General features: G+C 39.9%; 4 protein-coding genes across 6 annotated transcripts; all 4 read left to right on the top strand.

The window, feature by feature from the left end:
* Positions 1 to 54: 54 nt before the first annotated feature.
* LSM04_001943 (uncharacterized protein) lies at positions 55 to 4,563 on the top strand (the record flags this gene model as incomplete). The annotated part of the gene is made up of 1 exon (XM_067337181.1): positions 55 to 4,563. The coding sequence occupies one exon, from the start codon at positions 55 to 57 to the stop codon at positions 4,561 to 4,563; it is 4,509 nt and encodes a 1,502-aa protein (XP_067189641.1).
* Positions 4,564 to 5,068: 505 nt separating this feature from the next.
* LSM04_001760 (uncharacterized protein) lies at positions 5,069 to 10,162 on the top strand (the record flags this gene model as incomplete). Its single annotated transcript, XM_067337180.1, has 1 exon — positions 5,069 to 10,162. The coding sequence occupies one exon, from the start codon at positions 5,069 to 5,071 to the stop codon at positions 10,160 to 10,162; it is 5,094 nt and encodes a 1,697-aa protein (XP_067189636.1).
* Positions 10,163 to 10,926: 764 nt separating this feature from the next.
* On the top strand, positions 10,927 to 14,421 carry LSM04_002991 (uncharacterized protein; the record flags this gene model as incomplete). Of its 2 annotated transcripts, XM_067337178.1 has the most annotated exons (2): positions 13,298 to 13,305; positions 13,362 to 14,421. In XM_067337178.1, 2 exons carry the CDS (start codon positions 13,298 to 13,300, stop codon positions 14,419 to 14,421), a joined length of 1,068 nt encoding a protein of 355 aa, XP_067189699.1. The 2 variants fall into 2 exon arrangements, with proteins under 2 accessions (XP_067189700.1, XP_067189699.1); XM_067337179.1 differs by having other exon boundaries at positions 10,927 to 14,421.
* A 582-nt stretch (positions 14,422 to 15,003) lies between these two features.
* Positions 15,004 to 16,314, top strand: LSM04_006896 (uncharacterized protein; the record flags this gene model as incomplete). Of its 2 annotated transcripts, XM_067337177.1 has the most annotated exons (2): positions 15,004 to 15,191; positions 15,235 to 15,337. In XM_067337177.1, 2 exons carry the CDS (start codon positions 15,004 to 15,006, stop codon positions 15,335 to 15,337), a joined length of 291 nt encoding a protein of 96 aa, XP_067189886.1. The 2 variants fall into 2 exon arrangements, with proteins under 2 accessions (XP_067189886.1, XP_067189885.1); XM_067337176.1 differs by having other exon boundaries at positions 15,004 to 16,314.
* Between the last annotated feature and the right edge of the window lie 148 nt (positions 16,315 to 16,462).

Below are 16,462 nucleotides of genomic sequence, written 5' to 3'. Positions count from 1 at the left end.
GGAAAGAGGGTTTACAAAAATAGAGGGAAGGAAAATTAAACTGTGCATTGGGAAATGCGTAGTGTGGAGGCTTCTCCCGCATCTACCACTCGTTCACACCGCAGTCGACTTGAGCCGCGTGGTCCGCCTGTCTTTGGTCCATTGCATTACTTACACCAACAGGAACAAGAAGAACGGCAACGACAACGACAACAAGAACAGAAATTAAAGAATGACCAGGCAGTGCCACGAGTCGGCAAGCGTTGTCGTAGCTGTCGTTTTTTTGTGTTGTCATTCATTGTTATTAGTGTTTTGTCTTTCGGTATGAGTTTATGGGTTAAAGGCACAGATAGGACATTATCACCTGTTTCTTTTCCTTCCGCATTAGGCGTCGTTAAGGCGACAAATATTCTTCCGCAATCATTTTCATGGTTCAACGTATCCTTTTATTCCGCCATGGGCGGAGCTATGACTGTTTGGGAGAATACATTTGCTCAATGGCAGCTTAGTGCTTCCCCATCATTATGGTGGTCACAATCAAAAAATGTGGTTGCCTTTGTACTAAAAAACATGCAGTATGTACTTCATATGTTGTGGGAACTTGCTATAGCATCAGGAAAGCGTGCGGATTTCGTCATTCGTGCTTACCTACTGCCTTTTTCTCATTACTTAGTGCAACGGAGTTCTACCTTTAGACGCGATGTTACCCGTGCAATATCCCATTTCTCAGTAGGATCTATGCAGTATGAAAATTTTCTTGTTTCTCCTCTTAGTAAGGCGCGGTCCTTATTATTGGGGGGAGGAGCAAGTGTTATTGACACTGTAAAGTCATGGTTGTGCGTTGCTCGTGCTACATTATTTCCACAAAGTGAAAAACTAATGATAGACAATTATCCTTCACCCTCTTCTGATAGTACTACTAGTACTCCTACGACTCTAGCTGCTGAGACACAATCATGTGTGAAGCGTACATCATCCCGTCAAAATTACCCAATGTCGTCTACACTATCTGCATTAAATGAACCATGGTCATCTGCCGCAGAGGCCAGAGAACAAGAAAGGAAAAAAAAAGAAGAACAGTTTGGAAAGCCGTCCCCACTTTGGCACTTGTTCAGCAATGGTCCTCCCTTATTCACTTCCAAGAACAAAAAAGAAGTCACGAATACAGAAAAACAAACAACAGCTGTAGTAGCAAGAATAGATGTTAATAATAATAATGAGCATCGTTCTTTTTTCTTGCTGCTGCGTGCAATATTTGTTCAATTATTTTCTCCAGCTACTTCACATCAACCTATAAAAAGAGCAAAAGATGAGGAAAAGGATAAGGCAGTGGGTGATCAAAATATTTCTCTGCATCCAGAAATTAACTCCAGTACCATTAATAAAATTACCCCCCTTTCAAACCATTATTCCATTATGTTTGATGATGAATCTTGTATCAAATTATATAAACAAGGTGGGAGAGCGGAATCACGATTCGTACATGACTACTTCGTAGAAGATCTTACACATCTCTTACGTCTTTATTCATGGACAACCGTATACAATGTCCGTATGTACTGTGTAGGTAATAAATTAAATGTCCACTTTAAATTGTTACAGACGAGTGGAGAAAAGTGGACGCAAGAAAAATTTGACGCAATAGTGAAGGCGTATGAGTTCCCACTATTGCGTGCTGTATGTAGAAAGAAAATGGCAGAAATGTTTCCAACAACAAATGGAGCTGCACGTATACCGGAGCCAGTGCAGATTGTTGATAGTGAACAGGAGAGAAAGCATCCTGAGGAGCCACATCCACGAGAAGAACAACCAATTGAAGAAGGTGCACGCATACCGGAGCCAGTGCGGATTGTTGATAGTGAACAGGAGAGAAAGCATCCTGAGGAGCCACATCCACGAGAAGAACAACCAATTGAAGAAGGTGCACGCATACCGGAGCCAGTGCGGATTGTTGATAGTGAACAGGAGAGAAAGCATCCTGAGGAGCCACATCCACGAGAAGAACAACCAATTGAAGAAGGTGCACGCATACCGGAGCCAGTGCGGATTGTTGATAGTGAACAGGAGAGAAAGCATCCTGAGGAGCCACATCCACGAGAAGAACAACCAGTTGAAGAAGGTGCACGCATACCGGAGCCAGTGCGGATTGTTGATAGTGAACAGGAGAGAAAGCATCCTGAGGAGCCACATCCACGAGAAGAACAACCAGTTGAAGAAGGTGCACGCATACCGGAGCCAGTGCGGATTGTTGATAGTGAACAGGAGAGAAAGCATCCTGAGGAGCCACATCCACGAGAAGAACAACCAATTGAAGAAGGTGCACGCATACCGGAGCCAGTGCGGATTGTTGATAGTGAACAGGAGAGAAAGCATCCTGAGGAGCCACATCCACGAGAAGAACAACCAATTGAAGAAGGTGCACGCATACCGGAGCCAGCGCAGACTGCTAAGAGTGAAGAGGACGAAGAGGTTGCTGAGGAACAGCAGAAGCCGTCAGACGAGGAAATGCGTACTGAAGAGACTCTGGAGGATAGCAACGTTGAGCATGAACAATTTCGTGAGCAAGAACACTTTCACGAACGGCAGAGGCAGCAGCAGCAGCAGAACAAGCAAGAGAGTATTGTGTGTGACGAACGTCTTCGCGTGGCTGCATTAGAGCATGAGTCAAGCCACTTGTCTGTTGTAAAGCGTTTGCTGATGTTATCCGAGTCGGAACTCACGGCTGAAGCGCGAGAGTTGTATGAGGAAAAAAGTTTTACTCTGGAAATAATGGCAACAACCCCGGGTGCAACGGTAAATACTACTGTTGCGACTGAAAGAATTTCTAGAGGAGTGTATGTGTTGATTTGCACTGTTATACTCGTTTTGGTTGCAGTTGTTTGTGGTGTTTTCATGGTGTTTCAGGCATGTAGTACGAAATTGTGTTGTAATTGCTGCAATGGTGAGAAGGATTTATCAAAAGTAGTGGTATCATTAGGACCCGCCATGCTGCGGTGGAATTCGGCACTTGATAGTCTGTTGTTTGATGCCCTTGATGCACGTTGCTTTGTTTTCTTTACTGCTGCGACTGCCTCTGTTTCTTCTTATTTTTCTGATATTTCAGAAGCTCGTTCTGTTACTCTGCAGTGGTATAATAAGTGTCTTGCAAATGTACTCGATGCGTATTTTCAAACTTGTGAGATGCATTATGTAGATTTGCTGACTGCCATATCTTTACGTGAGGGCTTGGAAGAGGAGTTACTTATAAAAGACGCACTTCACATGTCTGCACTTAAAGAATTGGAGCAAGAACATCATTTCGAGAAGTTACTACTACAAGAAGGAGAGGAACGTGCTGCACTGCAACTAACTGAGAAAGAAGAAGTAACTGATATGTGGAAAGATATGGTGGCGGCGTTACAGGTACAATTGCAGCATAATTACTATAAAGAACAACAAGGAAAAGCGAAAGAGGTGGAAAATAAAAGAATTACGGGAGCAAAGGAAGGTACCTCCGATGTTATTACTACAACAGCTTCTATTGAAGATGCCGTAATGGAGAAAGGAGTGAAGAGTCAAAATGGCGATAATGATGAACAAAGTGGCTCCCAGAGTGAATATATTAACAGTAGTAGTAGTAGTAATAGTAATGATGTGACGGATCTGGAGAAGCTTCTCCGAGATATGTTACTTAAAGAAAACCGTGAGAAACATGCACTGATATTGGAACTGCGGTTACTACGTCATCAATTACAGCACCAGCAGGAACGTGGAATAGTTAGAGAAGGAACATCCCTTACTGGCCGCGCGGCTTCCTTACCAGTAATTCACATGGATTATAAGAATTGGGCCATCGACAGTGATAATTCAGATGAAGTACAGGGAAAGTGTATGTCTATGACAAGAGAAACTGATAGAGAAAGGGAATACAAACTATCTGTATCACCTACATCACCAACATCAACCGCAGCAAAATCAAAGGCATCAGTATCTACAAGAGCACCACAAGACACATGTATTACTGCAACGGGTGTATCTGGTCTTGTGCAAGATCCATCAGAAGTCTATAATAGAATACTACAACCACAGCAACGACGTATACAATGTGTATCGCCATCACGTTATTCTTCATCCCCTTTACTGGAAGCAGTGGAAGATCATAGCAGTGTAGTAGAAGATAATAAACACTTTCCACAGTCTCATACCGCCCTTATTGAATCACCTCTGATTCATCCCGCACAAAGTAGTTTTAATATGCATGATGATGCAGAGAGCAATGTCACAGTATCACGGGAACTCGTGCTGCCTGAAGGCAATAGACCACGTTCCACCGCAAAGTTAACGTATCCTGTTACTGCTTCTACTCCCATATCCTCTCGATCTACTGTTTCAACCGATAATACTGTAAATGAAACACGAACTACAGAAGGAGTAGTAGTGGGAGAACCACCACTACCCATATCAACAACAATAACCACAAGAAGAAGAAGAAGAAATCTTGATACAACTTCAACAAGTTCCGTTACAATGCGCCGTAGAAGCCACGATACGCATCGTTATCACGGAAACGATTGGTCAGACCTCCAGGGAGAAGGTAGTAGCTGAATTTGGTGTATGAATTTTGCACGAGATAAAAAAAAGGAATGCCCCCCACAAACAAACAAAAAAAGATATTTTAAGTTTCACACGGAAGGAGAAACTTGATGTTCGTGTAAACGATTCTGTATATTCTTATGAAATCCCTCTCATTTTTATGCCTGTAAATGTTTTTTTTTTGCCTACTGTCGTTTCGATACTGTAGTAATATATGTGTATATATTGCATATCACACAAATGTTTTTTTTTCTTCTATAATAAATACTAAATGTATATTATTATTTTTTTTTGTATGTTTTTTTTTATTAATTTGTGAAATTTCCTTTTCTTTTTCCTTTCTTCTTCACTCCTTGTATAAGTGAAGAGTACCATCCAAATTAAAGAAGATTTACACAGATATAAATCTACAAAACCCATTTTGCTTACGAACGCACGCAAATACATACATACATAAATATATAAGTATATAAATCTTTACTTGTTAGAATTGTAGTGAGATTAGAGAGTAACTGATATGCTTCTGTATTTTGTCAACGGTGTGACAAGTCGTGGTGTTGTTGATACTAAACTTGTAGTACCACATCCCGTACTTCCAATTGTGGCTTCTGTGTGGAATGATCCATTACATCTGCTTGTAACAGATGCTGAAGGTGATTTGGTTGCAGATAATACATTCAATTCCACCGCTAAAGTTGCTGCTAAAATAACATGCATGGTATGGCATCCCACCCGTCCTTTACTAGTAATTGGTTGGGATAATGGAAAGTTAATGACATGGACCACCCCCTCTGAGCCTCCTTCAAACAGATCGGTGGGAGCAGCTGTGGGTTTGGGTGCTGGTGTAGATGTGAATATACAAACACAACAACCAGAAGAAGTTGAGAAGGCGATTGCACAACATGGAGAAGGAACTGTGGTGCATTGTGCGTGGTCTGGCAGTGGTAATTACTTGCTAACAACATCTGACAAGATGCGTGCAGTACTATGGTCGGTAGAGCACAGTTCAACAAATGTTCCTCAAAACGATGAAGACGTTATTACATCTCTTACACATTCTACCGTAACACCATTGTGGTCCTTTCCAACAGAATCTGTATTAACACAAGTACTTCATGTAGGATCACCTCCAGTTTTATCTTTGAAACAAACAAAAATGAGTGATCTTGATGGTAGTATCCCACCTTTGGCACCTCCTCGTCCTCTTGTAGATGAAGATGATGATGATTGTGCCTTTATTCTTGCAAGTAATGGTGGGAAAGAGGTATTTGCATTAACAGAGGAACAGAAATTATTCCCGCTATTTACGATGGATGAACCACCAGCAATTTTATTATATGATGGAGTGGAACGGCATCTGGTTGCATTTAGTGTCGCTCATGTAATAAATGTATATCAAATTTCAAATCCTCTAGCCTCCAAATTACTTCTGCGCCGGAAGTTATCTATGCCACGTCCAACTCAAACAACTGAACGTTTTGCGTTAACTATGCGATGGGCCGCTCCAGGAGTTCTTGCATTTGCTTGTGGTGATGATCGTGTACGGTTTTTTGATATTCACAGTGATAGAGTCTATGTCGTACCACACCCAGCTCCTTCCAGTACTCCTGTCACAAATATTGCAACATTAGAAAAAAAAGGATTACTGGCAATGTCAACAGTTGAAGGTGCATTAGCGGTGTATCAACGAATTGTGAAAAATGATCATCAAAGAATCATGGAGTCAAATATGAACCACAATAGTGGTAATCCTATTATGAGCAACAACAATAATAATAATAATAATAATAATAATAATGGTGGTAATAGTAGAAACCAAGGTGATCCTGCGGAACAGTGGGAATTGGTAACAGTTATTGATGTAGATGGACGTGTGAATTCTGTTAATTTTACTACTCCTGGTCACATTGTTGTCGCACTTGCGAGTGGAAAATTACAAATATTACGTGAGACTGTACGTAAACGGGCTTGGGATGGTGTGGCTGCAGCCACTCAGATATCAATGGAGATAGTTGTGGTGGAGAGTATCACTGGTTGTCAGTGTCTTCTTAAGAGTAATTCAAAGATACGTGGTATGTCTATTGCCTTTCCTACTATTGGTCTTTGGAATGGACAACAAATTGATTTATACACTGTAAATGAGTCTACCTCTACAGCTTCACTTACAAACTTTTTTCCTACCACGTCTCCTGCCTTCGCAGTACATGCAGAAGGTGTATTCTTCGTAAAGGATGCTGATCGTGTTACATTTTCAAATTTTCAACTTGTTACAATTGGTCAACTCGCCTTTACAGAGGCAGAAGGTACACCTGTTATCATTGATGTTATGGGAGACTTTGTCGTAACGATCTCATCTAGAAATGCTATGCGACTTGCCCGTGTAAGTGGTCGAGAAGTACGTCCACTTGGTCCTCCACGACGACTACAACTTCCTGATGATGGTGTTATTGTAACAGACGCAAAAGTCAATGCACAGGGACGTCGTGTATTACTTATGACACGTTGTTTAGCCGGTGATAAACCAGACAGTCGTATTTGGGTATATGATTTGGATACAGACTTGATAAGTTGTTATGACTTTGCTTTGCGAGGGGAAATACCAGATGCGGTGTACTGGAATACACCAGAGCCAAATAGTAATACTATTGGTGAACTGGGTTATCTTCTTTTGGCATGTGAGACACATCAGGTAAAGAATAACGATACCAAACAGTTAAATTCACAAGAAAACGTGGAAGCTGAAGATGAGACTGCGGACGTCAATATTACTAAACCACATACTTCTTCTTCATCTCAGCAACGGCAACAACAAGGTAATCCTTCTTCAGGAACTTCAAAACGTGATGAAGAGGTGATTGCTAAGGAATCTATGCCAGATCTTGAAAACTTTGCTGAAAAGAAACAACAAATGGAAGATGAAGGATATTTAAGTGGATTTAGTGGTGTTAATCCTCTTGCTAATCGTACACACTCTGTTGTTACACTTTTTGCTACAAATAAAGGACTTGTGGTACATAATGCTGTTTTATTAAAACGATATCATATTTGTCTGGTTGGACTTACTATTCCAGATTTTCTTCTGGCCTCTGTACGTATCAATGGTAATCCCAGTAATCCAGAAGATTACATGATTGAACAAAAACGATTACGTGATTTTGAAGGACTTAAAACTGAGAAGGATGCTGCGGTTCTTGAGGCACTTATGAAATTTAGTTATTACTCAACTATTGGTAATATGGATGAAGCCTATCGTTGTGTTAAAACTATTAAAAGTCCAACTGTGTGGCATAGTTTAGCCAAAATGTGTGTTTTTTCTGGTCGTCTTGATGTGGCGAAGGTTTGTCTTGCGCAGATGCAAGATGGTGTGGCCGCTGCTGCTCTTCGTGAAGCTTGTGCAAAATATCCAGATGAAAATGATGTACATTTGGCTACTCTTGCATGTAGTCTTGGTCTTATAAAAGAGTGTGAAGATTTACTACGCAAAGCCAAACGATATGATCTTATTACAGATCTTTTTTTGGCTTGTGGTAAGTTTGAGCAGGCGCAGCGTCACGCTAGAAAGTATGATCGTATTCGTGTATACCCTGTGGCATATAAATATGCGCAATTTATGGAATCTTTTTCTAATTTTGAGGCAGCAATTATGTGGTATTATAATGCCAAATGTCTTTCTACAGATGTAGCTAGAATTTATTTTCAAAACAACCGATTGACTGAACTACGTGATCTTGTAATTCCATCCTCTTCCAAGTTTAGGGGTGACAATACTACCAATAATGAAAATAATGGGAATAATGTAAAGCAAAATGAAAGTGATACTCCTAACGAAAAGGATAAAGAAAAAACTGGTGGAAAGACTGGAGAAAATACAGAAGCAACAAAACTGGAGACATCATTATCAGAACATATTTTTCATACAGATGCTAATGAAGAAAAACATGATGGAGATGAAGCAGAGGTACGTGCTACATTTGAACGTCTTTTTGCATATAATAAAGAATTACTATTATGGTGGGCACGACACTGTGAACGACGACGACGAATTGCCGAAGCTATTAAATTTTACACACTTGCAGAAGATCCATTTAATGTTGTAAGGTTATTATGTGCAGAACAACCTCCACGAATTGATGAAGCACTTGGTATTTTAGATAAAACAGCTGAAAAGATGCGTTTACAAGCAGGTAGTCGAACATTAGGAGCAAATGATGTAGAACCTATTGGTGCTGCTTTTTTTATTGGTTTGTATTATGAGCATAATAAAGAAGCTTCTGCGGCATTACAGTATTACAAAATGGCAGGTGCATGGAGAGCTGCAGCTAGAGTAGCGAAAGCACATCAACTTTATGGTGAATTACTTAATATTTCACTTACAAGTGATGATCAACAGTTAATGCTTGATAGTGCTACTTTCTTGGAACAGAATAGTTCATATGATAAGGCAGTTGAATTGTACCACCGTATTGGTGATATACAGAAGGCAATTGATGTATGTATTAAAGGAGGTTTATATGAAGCAATGCATCGTATTAGTACGACGCTTAATGCACAAAGTGATCCAGAGTTATTCTTGCAAATGGCTACACATTTTGTAGAGAGTGGACATTATAACAAGGCAGCAGAGATGTTTGTCTTTGCAAAGGCCTTTCCCCGCGCATTAGATCTCTGCGTGGAACGTAATGTCCCACTTACAGATGAAATGGCAGAAACAATGACTTCAGAAGCTAATTGCCGTGATTTAACAGCAGAACAGCGTACGGCATTATTACGACAAATTGCTGGTATTGCGAAGGATCAGGGAAATTGGAATCTTGCCTGTAAGGAGTATACACAACTTGGAGAACGTGTAAAGGCGATGAAGATGCTTATGCGTGGGGGTGATGTAAATAAGGTGATATTCTTTGCGAATCATTCCCGTAATGCAGAAATCTATACTCTTGCGGGTAATTTCCTCCAATCCCAGAACTGGAATACCGATCCCAATATCCACAAACATATCGTTCTCTTCTACACGAAAGCAAAGGCATTAACGCACCTCATCTCTTTCACAGATGCCTACGCCCAGATGCAAATTGATGAGAATCGCAATTACTACGAGGCTTGGCGTGCTCTTGACGATTGTCTTCACGTTCTCGAACGCAATCGTGATGGTGTTCACATAGACACAAATATCGCCGCCCGAGAAGAGGCGTTACGTACACGACAAGAACTTGTCGGACTCGTTGTGAAGGCCGTTAAACTTCTCGCCGATACCGCAACAGACAGCACACAGGCCACAGAACTTATCGCTGTCTGTTCTGATCTTATCAAGCGAAGCAGACCAAACCATCAGGATCATGATGCTCTCGCGGCAGCTATACGTATTGGAGATGTATTTGCACTACTCGTGCGATATTACTATGAAAATGCACACTCCGCAAAGGATGCACTGCGGGTGGTGGAAAGTATGGTGAAACACTCCGTGGAACCGCAGTTCTTTGTGGAACGAGATCTCTTGGAGGCGGTGTGTGCCGCAAATGGGCGAAAAGTAACCGAGTTTATCAATGATAGCAATACGGGCGGAATGGCAGAGAATGGTAAAGGAGTTCGTAGTGGCCCCACAGGGGCTTGAAGAATGAGAGCTGTAGAAATGAAAGAAAAAACGAAAAAAAAAATGGGATACACATCAGATTGGAAAGAAAAAGAAAAAGGATGAAGCAAAAGAAAAAAAAAGGAAAAGGGAAAAGGGAAAACAAAAAAGAATATTAACATATCCGTTGGTAGTGGTGATGATGCGTTTCTTAGGTAAAAAACAGAAGAAAAAAAGAAACAGTGAAGTAATTGATAAAGTGATATGCTTGTAGAATGGAAAAAAAAGGAAGAAAGAAGAAAAAAAGAAAAAGAGACATTTGTTGATATGTAGAGCAATAGCGTATTTGACTTACCACTAGTAATTTGACTACTTTTATTGGGAGATGTTGTCTCTCTCTCTCTCTCTCTGTAGATATGTGTAATGAAGAGAGTGAGAGCAACAGAGATGGAGAAATTCATTTATGATCCCAAAAATCTAGTTTTTTTTTTCTTGCCTTTGGTAGTTTTCCTCGCTGTTGATTTTTCTGTTTTCCCACTTTTGATATTCGTATTGTGTTTGAGTTTTCTTAGTTTTCGGAGTATTGGTTACAACCTTTAATGCTGCAATGTGATTGTATCTTGTTTCTTTTTCGTTTTTGTCGTATATTATCTTTTTTTTTTCTTATTTTTATTTTATTTCTGTTTTTACTTATAAGGGGGTGTATCAAACGATTGGTAGATTAACTAGAGAAAGAGAAAAACGGAAGCAAACAAAGAAGAACACAAATAATAAATAGAAAAGAAAATCAAAAAAAAAAAAAAGATATGAGTGAGAGCAGTGGTGATGTACCATTTATTGTCTCTATACTCCCACATAAACCATTAAATGTATTTTCTACTGATAGTAGAAGTAGTGATACCGCCAGTGAAAGCCGGTCGCGACGAAAACAAGAGCATTCACAGAAGAAACAAGAAGAACTAGAAGAAGGAGAACAACAACAAGAAAAAGCAAAAGAAAAACAACAGCAGCAACGAGAAAAACAAGGAAAGGATAGTGGACGTGATTCTGTACATTGGGAATCAGCTGTACTAAAGAAGCGACCACCGCCAAAATGGTCTTCTCCGATAAAACTCCAACCACAAATTACAAATGCTTCTGGACCAACTCCACGGGTGTGTAATGTACTCTTTCCGTCCTCTGAACTATTTAATGAGCAAACGCGCAATTCTTTACTAAGTCATACTGTGTCATCATCGGCCAATTGGTTTTTCAAAACCGATAGTAGTAAAGATGGACTTTTCGCATCGGCGGGCGGTGTACTCCCACAAGAGGCCGCCGTACATCTTCCATCCACAACTGCACCAGCTGCCATAACGACAACAGCAACTAAACACGATGTATTTAAACAATCCGGAGGACATGTGCCACGTCCAGAAGCACGTGTTGTACATCCACAGGGATTTCGTATTCTTAAAGACCGAAGTGTGATTGAACGATCACTGCGTAGTTACTTTCGACTTCCACCAGCACCAAGTGAACATCTTAAACAAGGACGTAAACGTACCCAACGACAACTTTTAGCTGTTGAAATGAGAGAAGATGCAGAAGATGCTCGTTTCTTTGGTGCTACAATGGAAAGCTCACTACAACAACCAACTATTGCTTCAGGTTCTATGCAACCACGATTACTTTTAGATGGGTTTATGTTACTTTGTGCAGGTGGACAACCTGAACCGGAGGCGGTGGAGGCAGTTACATTACAGTCTTCACATCTCGTAGGTGTTATCAAGGATGATTTAACACATTTTCAGAATTTACGTTTTCTTGATCTGAGTGAGAATGAATTATTACTAGAACAACTTTTTCCTCTTATGGGTCTTGAAGTATTACATCTGGCGTATAATAAAATTAATTCTCTTGTTGGTGTTGCACGAGCAGTACAGGAGCAACAAGTTCAACAAAAGCAAGATAATAGTGGAAATGGTAATATTTTCTTTAATCGTAGTGGAGTTCGTTGCAGTGCAAGTGGTACTGGTCCTAATGCGACACATAATAGTACTTCTATTAGAAGTGCAGCAGCATATTATGCAAAAGAAATATCAGCCGCAACCATGACATCAAAAACTAAAACAAACACCACCATCACCAAATCACCACCTCGTGAAAGGAAAAGATTTTATTTTGAACCTATCGAACAAAATTCTCAAGAAAGCAGTATGAATGGTAGTTCTAGTGATTTTATTGATGGTGGCGCTGGTTATTTTTCTCCACATCAGAAAGTTACTGGACCTACACAACGTCCATCTGACTGTAGCTTACATGATGTCCTTTTACCAAATCTACATGCATTAAATCTATCTTTTAATAGAATTCCACCAAATGACGTTTTACATTTATCATACTTTCCATTTCTTGAAAAATTGGATTTGAGTGGAAATAATCTGCGTGTTCTTCCAAAAGACCTTGCTGGACTCACATGTGTCACACACTTTGCATTGGAACGTAATCACTTTAGCGATGGTAAATCCATCTTTGCAGCACTCTCCACTATGCCAGCTCTTATTGAAGTAAATCTTAACCATAATGAGTTACGTCGTGTACCACCACTTTCTGTACGAGATGGTCATGGTCTTTGTTTTCCCACTATTGAAGTCATAGGACTTGCTCATAACCGTGTTGAAAGTGCACAAGATGTGGCCGCACTTAGTGAACTTGTGCGAACGCTGCATCGTGTTGTACTCGCAGGAAACCCTATTTCTCGTAAGAAGAAGGAACAAAGTGCGGCGCAGGCACTTTTCGCACAGGCTGTTATGAATATGTATTGGGAACATGCTGGTATGCGTACTAAAGGTCAAGGTGAATTCGATTCTGGGAATCCTTTCGGTACAAATACTCTTGGTTCCATGCAATCACTACCGCCACATCTTAATAATAATAGTAATAATAATCCACGTGAACGGCAAGATGCGCAAGAACAACATGAATGGCATCAGTGGCGTCCTGGGGAGGATGATATGCAGGTTTTAGATAAGGGAGAAGAAGAAGAATATCATGGTTTAGATAGTCTTATATATTCATGGAGAAAACAGATGGAATCGGGGCGTTCTTTACCCAATCACACTAATTTCTCTCTGGAAAGTGGTCCATTAAGATACAGTGATGATGATGATAGTGAAAATGATAAAGATAACAAAAATGAAGGGGTACCCCATGATGCTACTACTACTACTAGTACTTCTAATGAAGCGAATACTCTAAGCGTTTCTATTACAAAAGAAGATATTCCTGTCATAGGTAATCTTTTTTGGTACGGTGATGCCGTACCACCTCCTTCACATGGTGGTATCCAACCAACAGGCGATAATGATAAAACAGCACTACCCCCAATACCATCTTTATTACGCTTTGTAGAACTTGTATTTGATGATGCTGTAATGCAAAAACAAAAAGTAGGCTACTTTTATGCTAAGAGACGTCAACTTATGACAGAGGAAGAAGGAGGTGGAGACCAACAACAGGGACAGACAGACTTATCTCGACCGTCAAGAATGGTACATCCCAAAACAGGTCTTGTTACTGTGCCGAACTACACTGAATTTATGGACATTTATCGACTACTTGATCACTCACCACAGACACGTCATCGTCCGCGTGGAAAACGGGAGTACACCACAACACGGGGAAAGAAAAAGAAACAAACCGCCGATATTGTGCTTCCCCCAGAAATGGAAAAGGACTCGGACGAGGATGAGACAAATAAGGAAGATGATGATATCAAACCAACAACAGAGAGTGCGGCAGTGGAAACCACATCACAGTTACAAGAAGGTGAAACAGATGATTATGATGATGGGGAGGAGGAGGAGGCAGAAACTTCTTCATGCGGAAGTGTGTCTTCACGTGATGTGGTCTTCATGACAGGTGTGGCACTTGAGCAAGAGAAGAGTGAGAAGAGACGAAGGAAGCGAAGAAGAAAGAATGAGGAAAATAAGAATGAGGAAGAAAATATCAATCAAGAAAAATTTGTAGAAAGGGATGAAATAGCTCCTGATATCGACATAGATAGGAGTAAAGGTCACCGAATGGAAGAGAAGAGTCAAAGAAAATCGAAGAAACATCAACAATATGAAGGTCGATCGAAAGAGTATGCCTCTACGAATGCGAAAGAAGATCAGCACTCAACATTTGAGTATGAACCACCTAGTACAAATGTTCGTATTCTTATGAATGAACTTCGTCGAATGTTGCGTCGTCCACTACCAGCTCTTCCTCCTCTCAATACAGGTCGTTCCATCAATAGAGGCACAAAAGGGTTATAATGTGAATGTTTTTCTTTTTTTGTTCTTCTCATGCTTCTTGGAGTTGTGATCATTTCTTTTTTTTGTATTTCGTTTGATTTGCTTTCTTTTTTATACTTTTGCTGGTGATGGTGGTGTTATTGTTATTGTTCTTCCCTTCTGAGAACATTTGTAGTTGTGGGGTTTGTTTGTTTCTCGTTCTGTATGTATAGAGGCTTTAGAACTGTTTGCAAGTACTGTTCATGTGGCATTCCTATTTTCAAATGTATACTAGTTTTTTTTGTTCGTTGGATTTTATTTTGCAGGCATATATATATATATATATATATACAATTTCTTACTCTTTCTCAAGTTATCCACAATGATATAGCGTGGTATTGGAAAGTCTTAACAGGAACCATATGGGTTTCCTGTTTCATTATTTGTGTGAATAATTTATTTATTTTTTCTTTATTTCCTTTTCTTTCTCTTTTTCACACAAACACAAAAAAAGAAAGATATTCTTAGAGGGAGAGACGCCCATCGTTTGCTCTTTCTATTTCTATACATCTGTCAAAGTGTGTGGTTATACTATCCTTAATCAAGTCTAGTCTGTGTTGAGAAATGCAGGGAGATGCACGTCGTTTGGACGGAACGTTTTTAAATCAGGAACTTAAAAGACGCACAACATCAACACAACGTAACAGAATGTGGGATCCCTCTAGTAGGAGTAGTGGTGATAACAAGAACATTAATAAAAACATGAGTATAAGTAATAGAAATACGGTTGATAATCGACAGGCAAGGTCATCGTTGATATTGGTAGAGCGACCTTTAAATGTAAGCGATCATCAGAGACAATCACAGTCTTGTGTGCTTCAGTCAGAATGTCAAAGGAAGAAAATTTCGTTACCTGTTGATAAAAGTTCTTCTTCCTCTCAAGAATCACTTTCATTAATCTCATCTCACTGGAGAAATAAAGAACCTGTATTCTGCTTGCCACACTACCGCTGGACTCCTCTCCACACAGCGTACAGTCATGGTTTAGTACGGGAACATGATGACCTTATTCAATGGTTCACAGACCGTGAAGAGAAAAAACAGAAGGAACAGTTTCAAATCCAACATAAAGAATGTAATAATCATGAAATTGATTCTGCCTTAATTGCATGGATTGAGGTAGCAGAGTCACGATGTGATGCTTTAGAATTGTTTATCCAAGAACATCGCACATTGTACGGTAATTTAGATGCAGAAAAATTATTACAAGTGGAAGCATGTTATTATCGTTTAATGCATTCTCTACGAAAAGCTCGAGAACAACAACAACAACAACAACAAAAGCGATTACTAGCTTCTGGTTTATCTATGACCTCAATACTTGATGCGGCTAAGTCGGCTAGTCGTCCTCTTGTGGCACATGCGAAACACATCAGTTTTGCACGCCCCTTGTTTCACTACTTTTCTTCAACAACTTCTACTACAGGTAAAAATACAGGCGATTCAATGAATGAATTGGTAGAACTAGCTCATACTACTAATACTACTACTAATACTACAACTATGAATGAGGCTGCGGATGGACTAGATTGCTGTGGTGGGGGTAAGTACATGGGTCGTACAAGCGGTGTTTATTATGGAGGTATTCTTCAATCAGATGTATCATCTACCCCAATTTCACAAAAGTCACGAGCTCAAAGTGAGGTGTTAACCGATGGGGATTGTAAACAGAATTTAGAGGAAATCTCTCCTGGAAAACTAGTCCCTACTTTTATGATGGTTGAGAAATTGTTGTCTGGACAAAGAAAGCCACAACAACGAAAATCGTTCAAAGTAGGTGTTGTTTTACTTGCCTTTTGTTGTTTGGCGTTTCTCACCTTTCTGTGGTGGTGGTTGAGTTGGAAAAGGAGGGAGGTGTTCTTGAAGAAACACTGATTTACAAGTCAACTTAACATAAAAGACTGATGATGGGGGTCTTTCATTTCTATACTTGTTCTCTTAATTGTTGTTTGTTTGTTTGTCTATGATATGTCTTTTTTTTTGCCTCATTTCTCTCAATTTCTTATTTAATTGTTAATTCTTC

Source organism: Trypanosoma melophagium (genome assembly GCF_022059095.1).
Source record: "Trypanosoma melophagium isolate St. Kilda chromosome Unknown ctg3segment0, whole genome shotgun sequence".
Taxonomy (NCBI): Eukaryota; Euglenozoa; class Kinetoplastea; order Trypanosomatida; family Trypanosomatidae; genus Trypanosoma; species Trypanosoma melophagium.
This window is presented reverse-complemented; position numbering and strand designations above follow the sequence as displayed.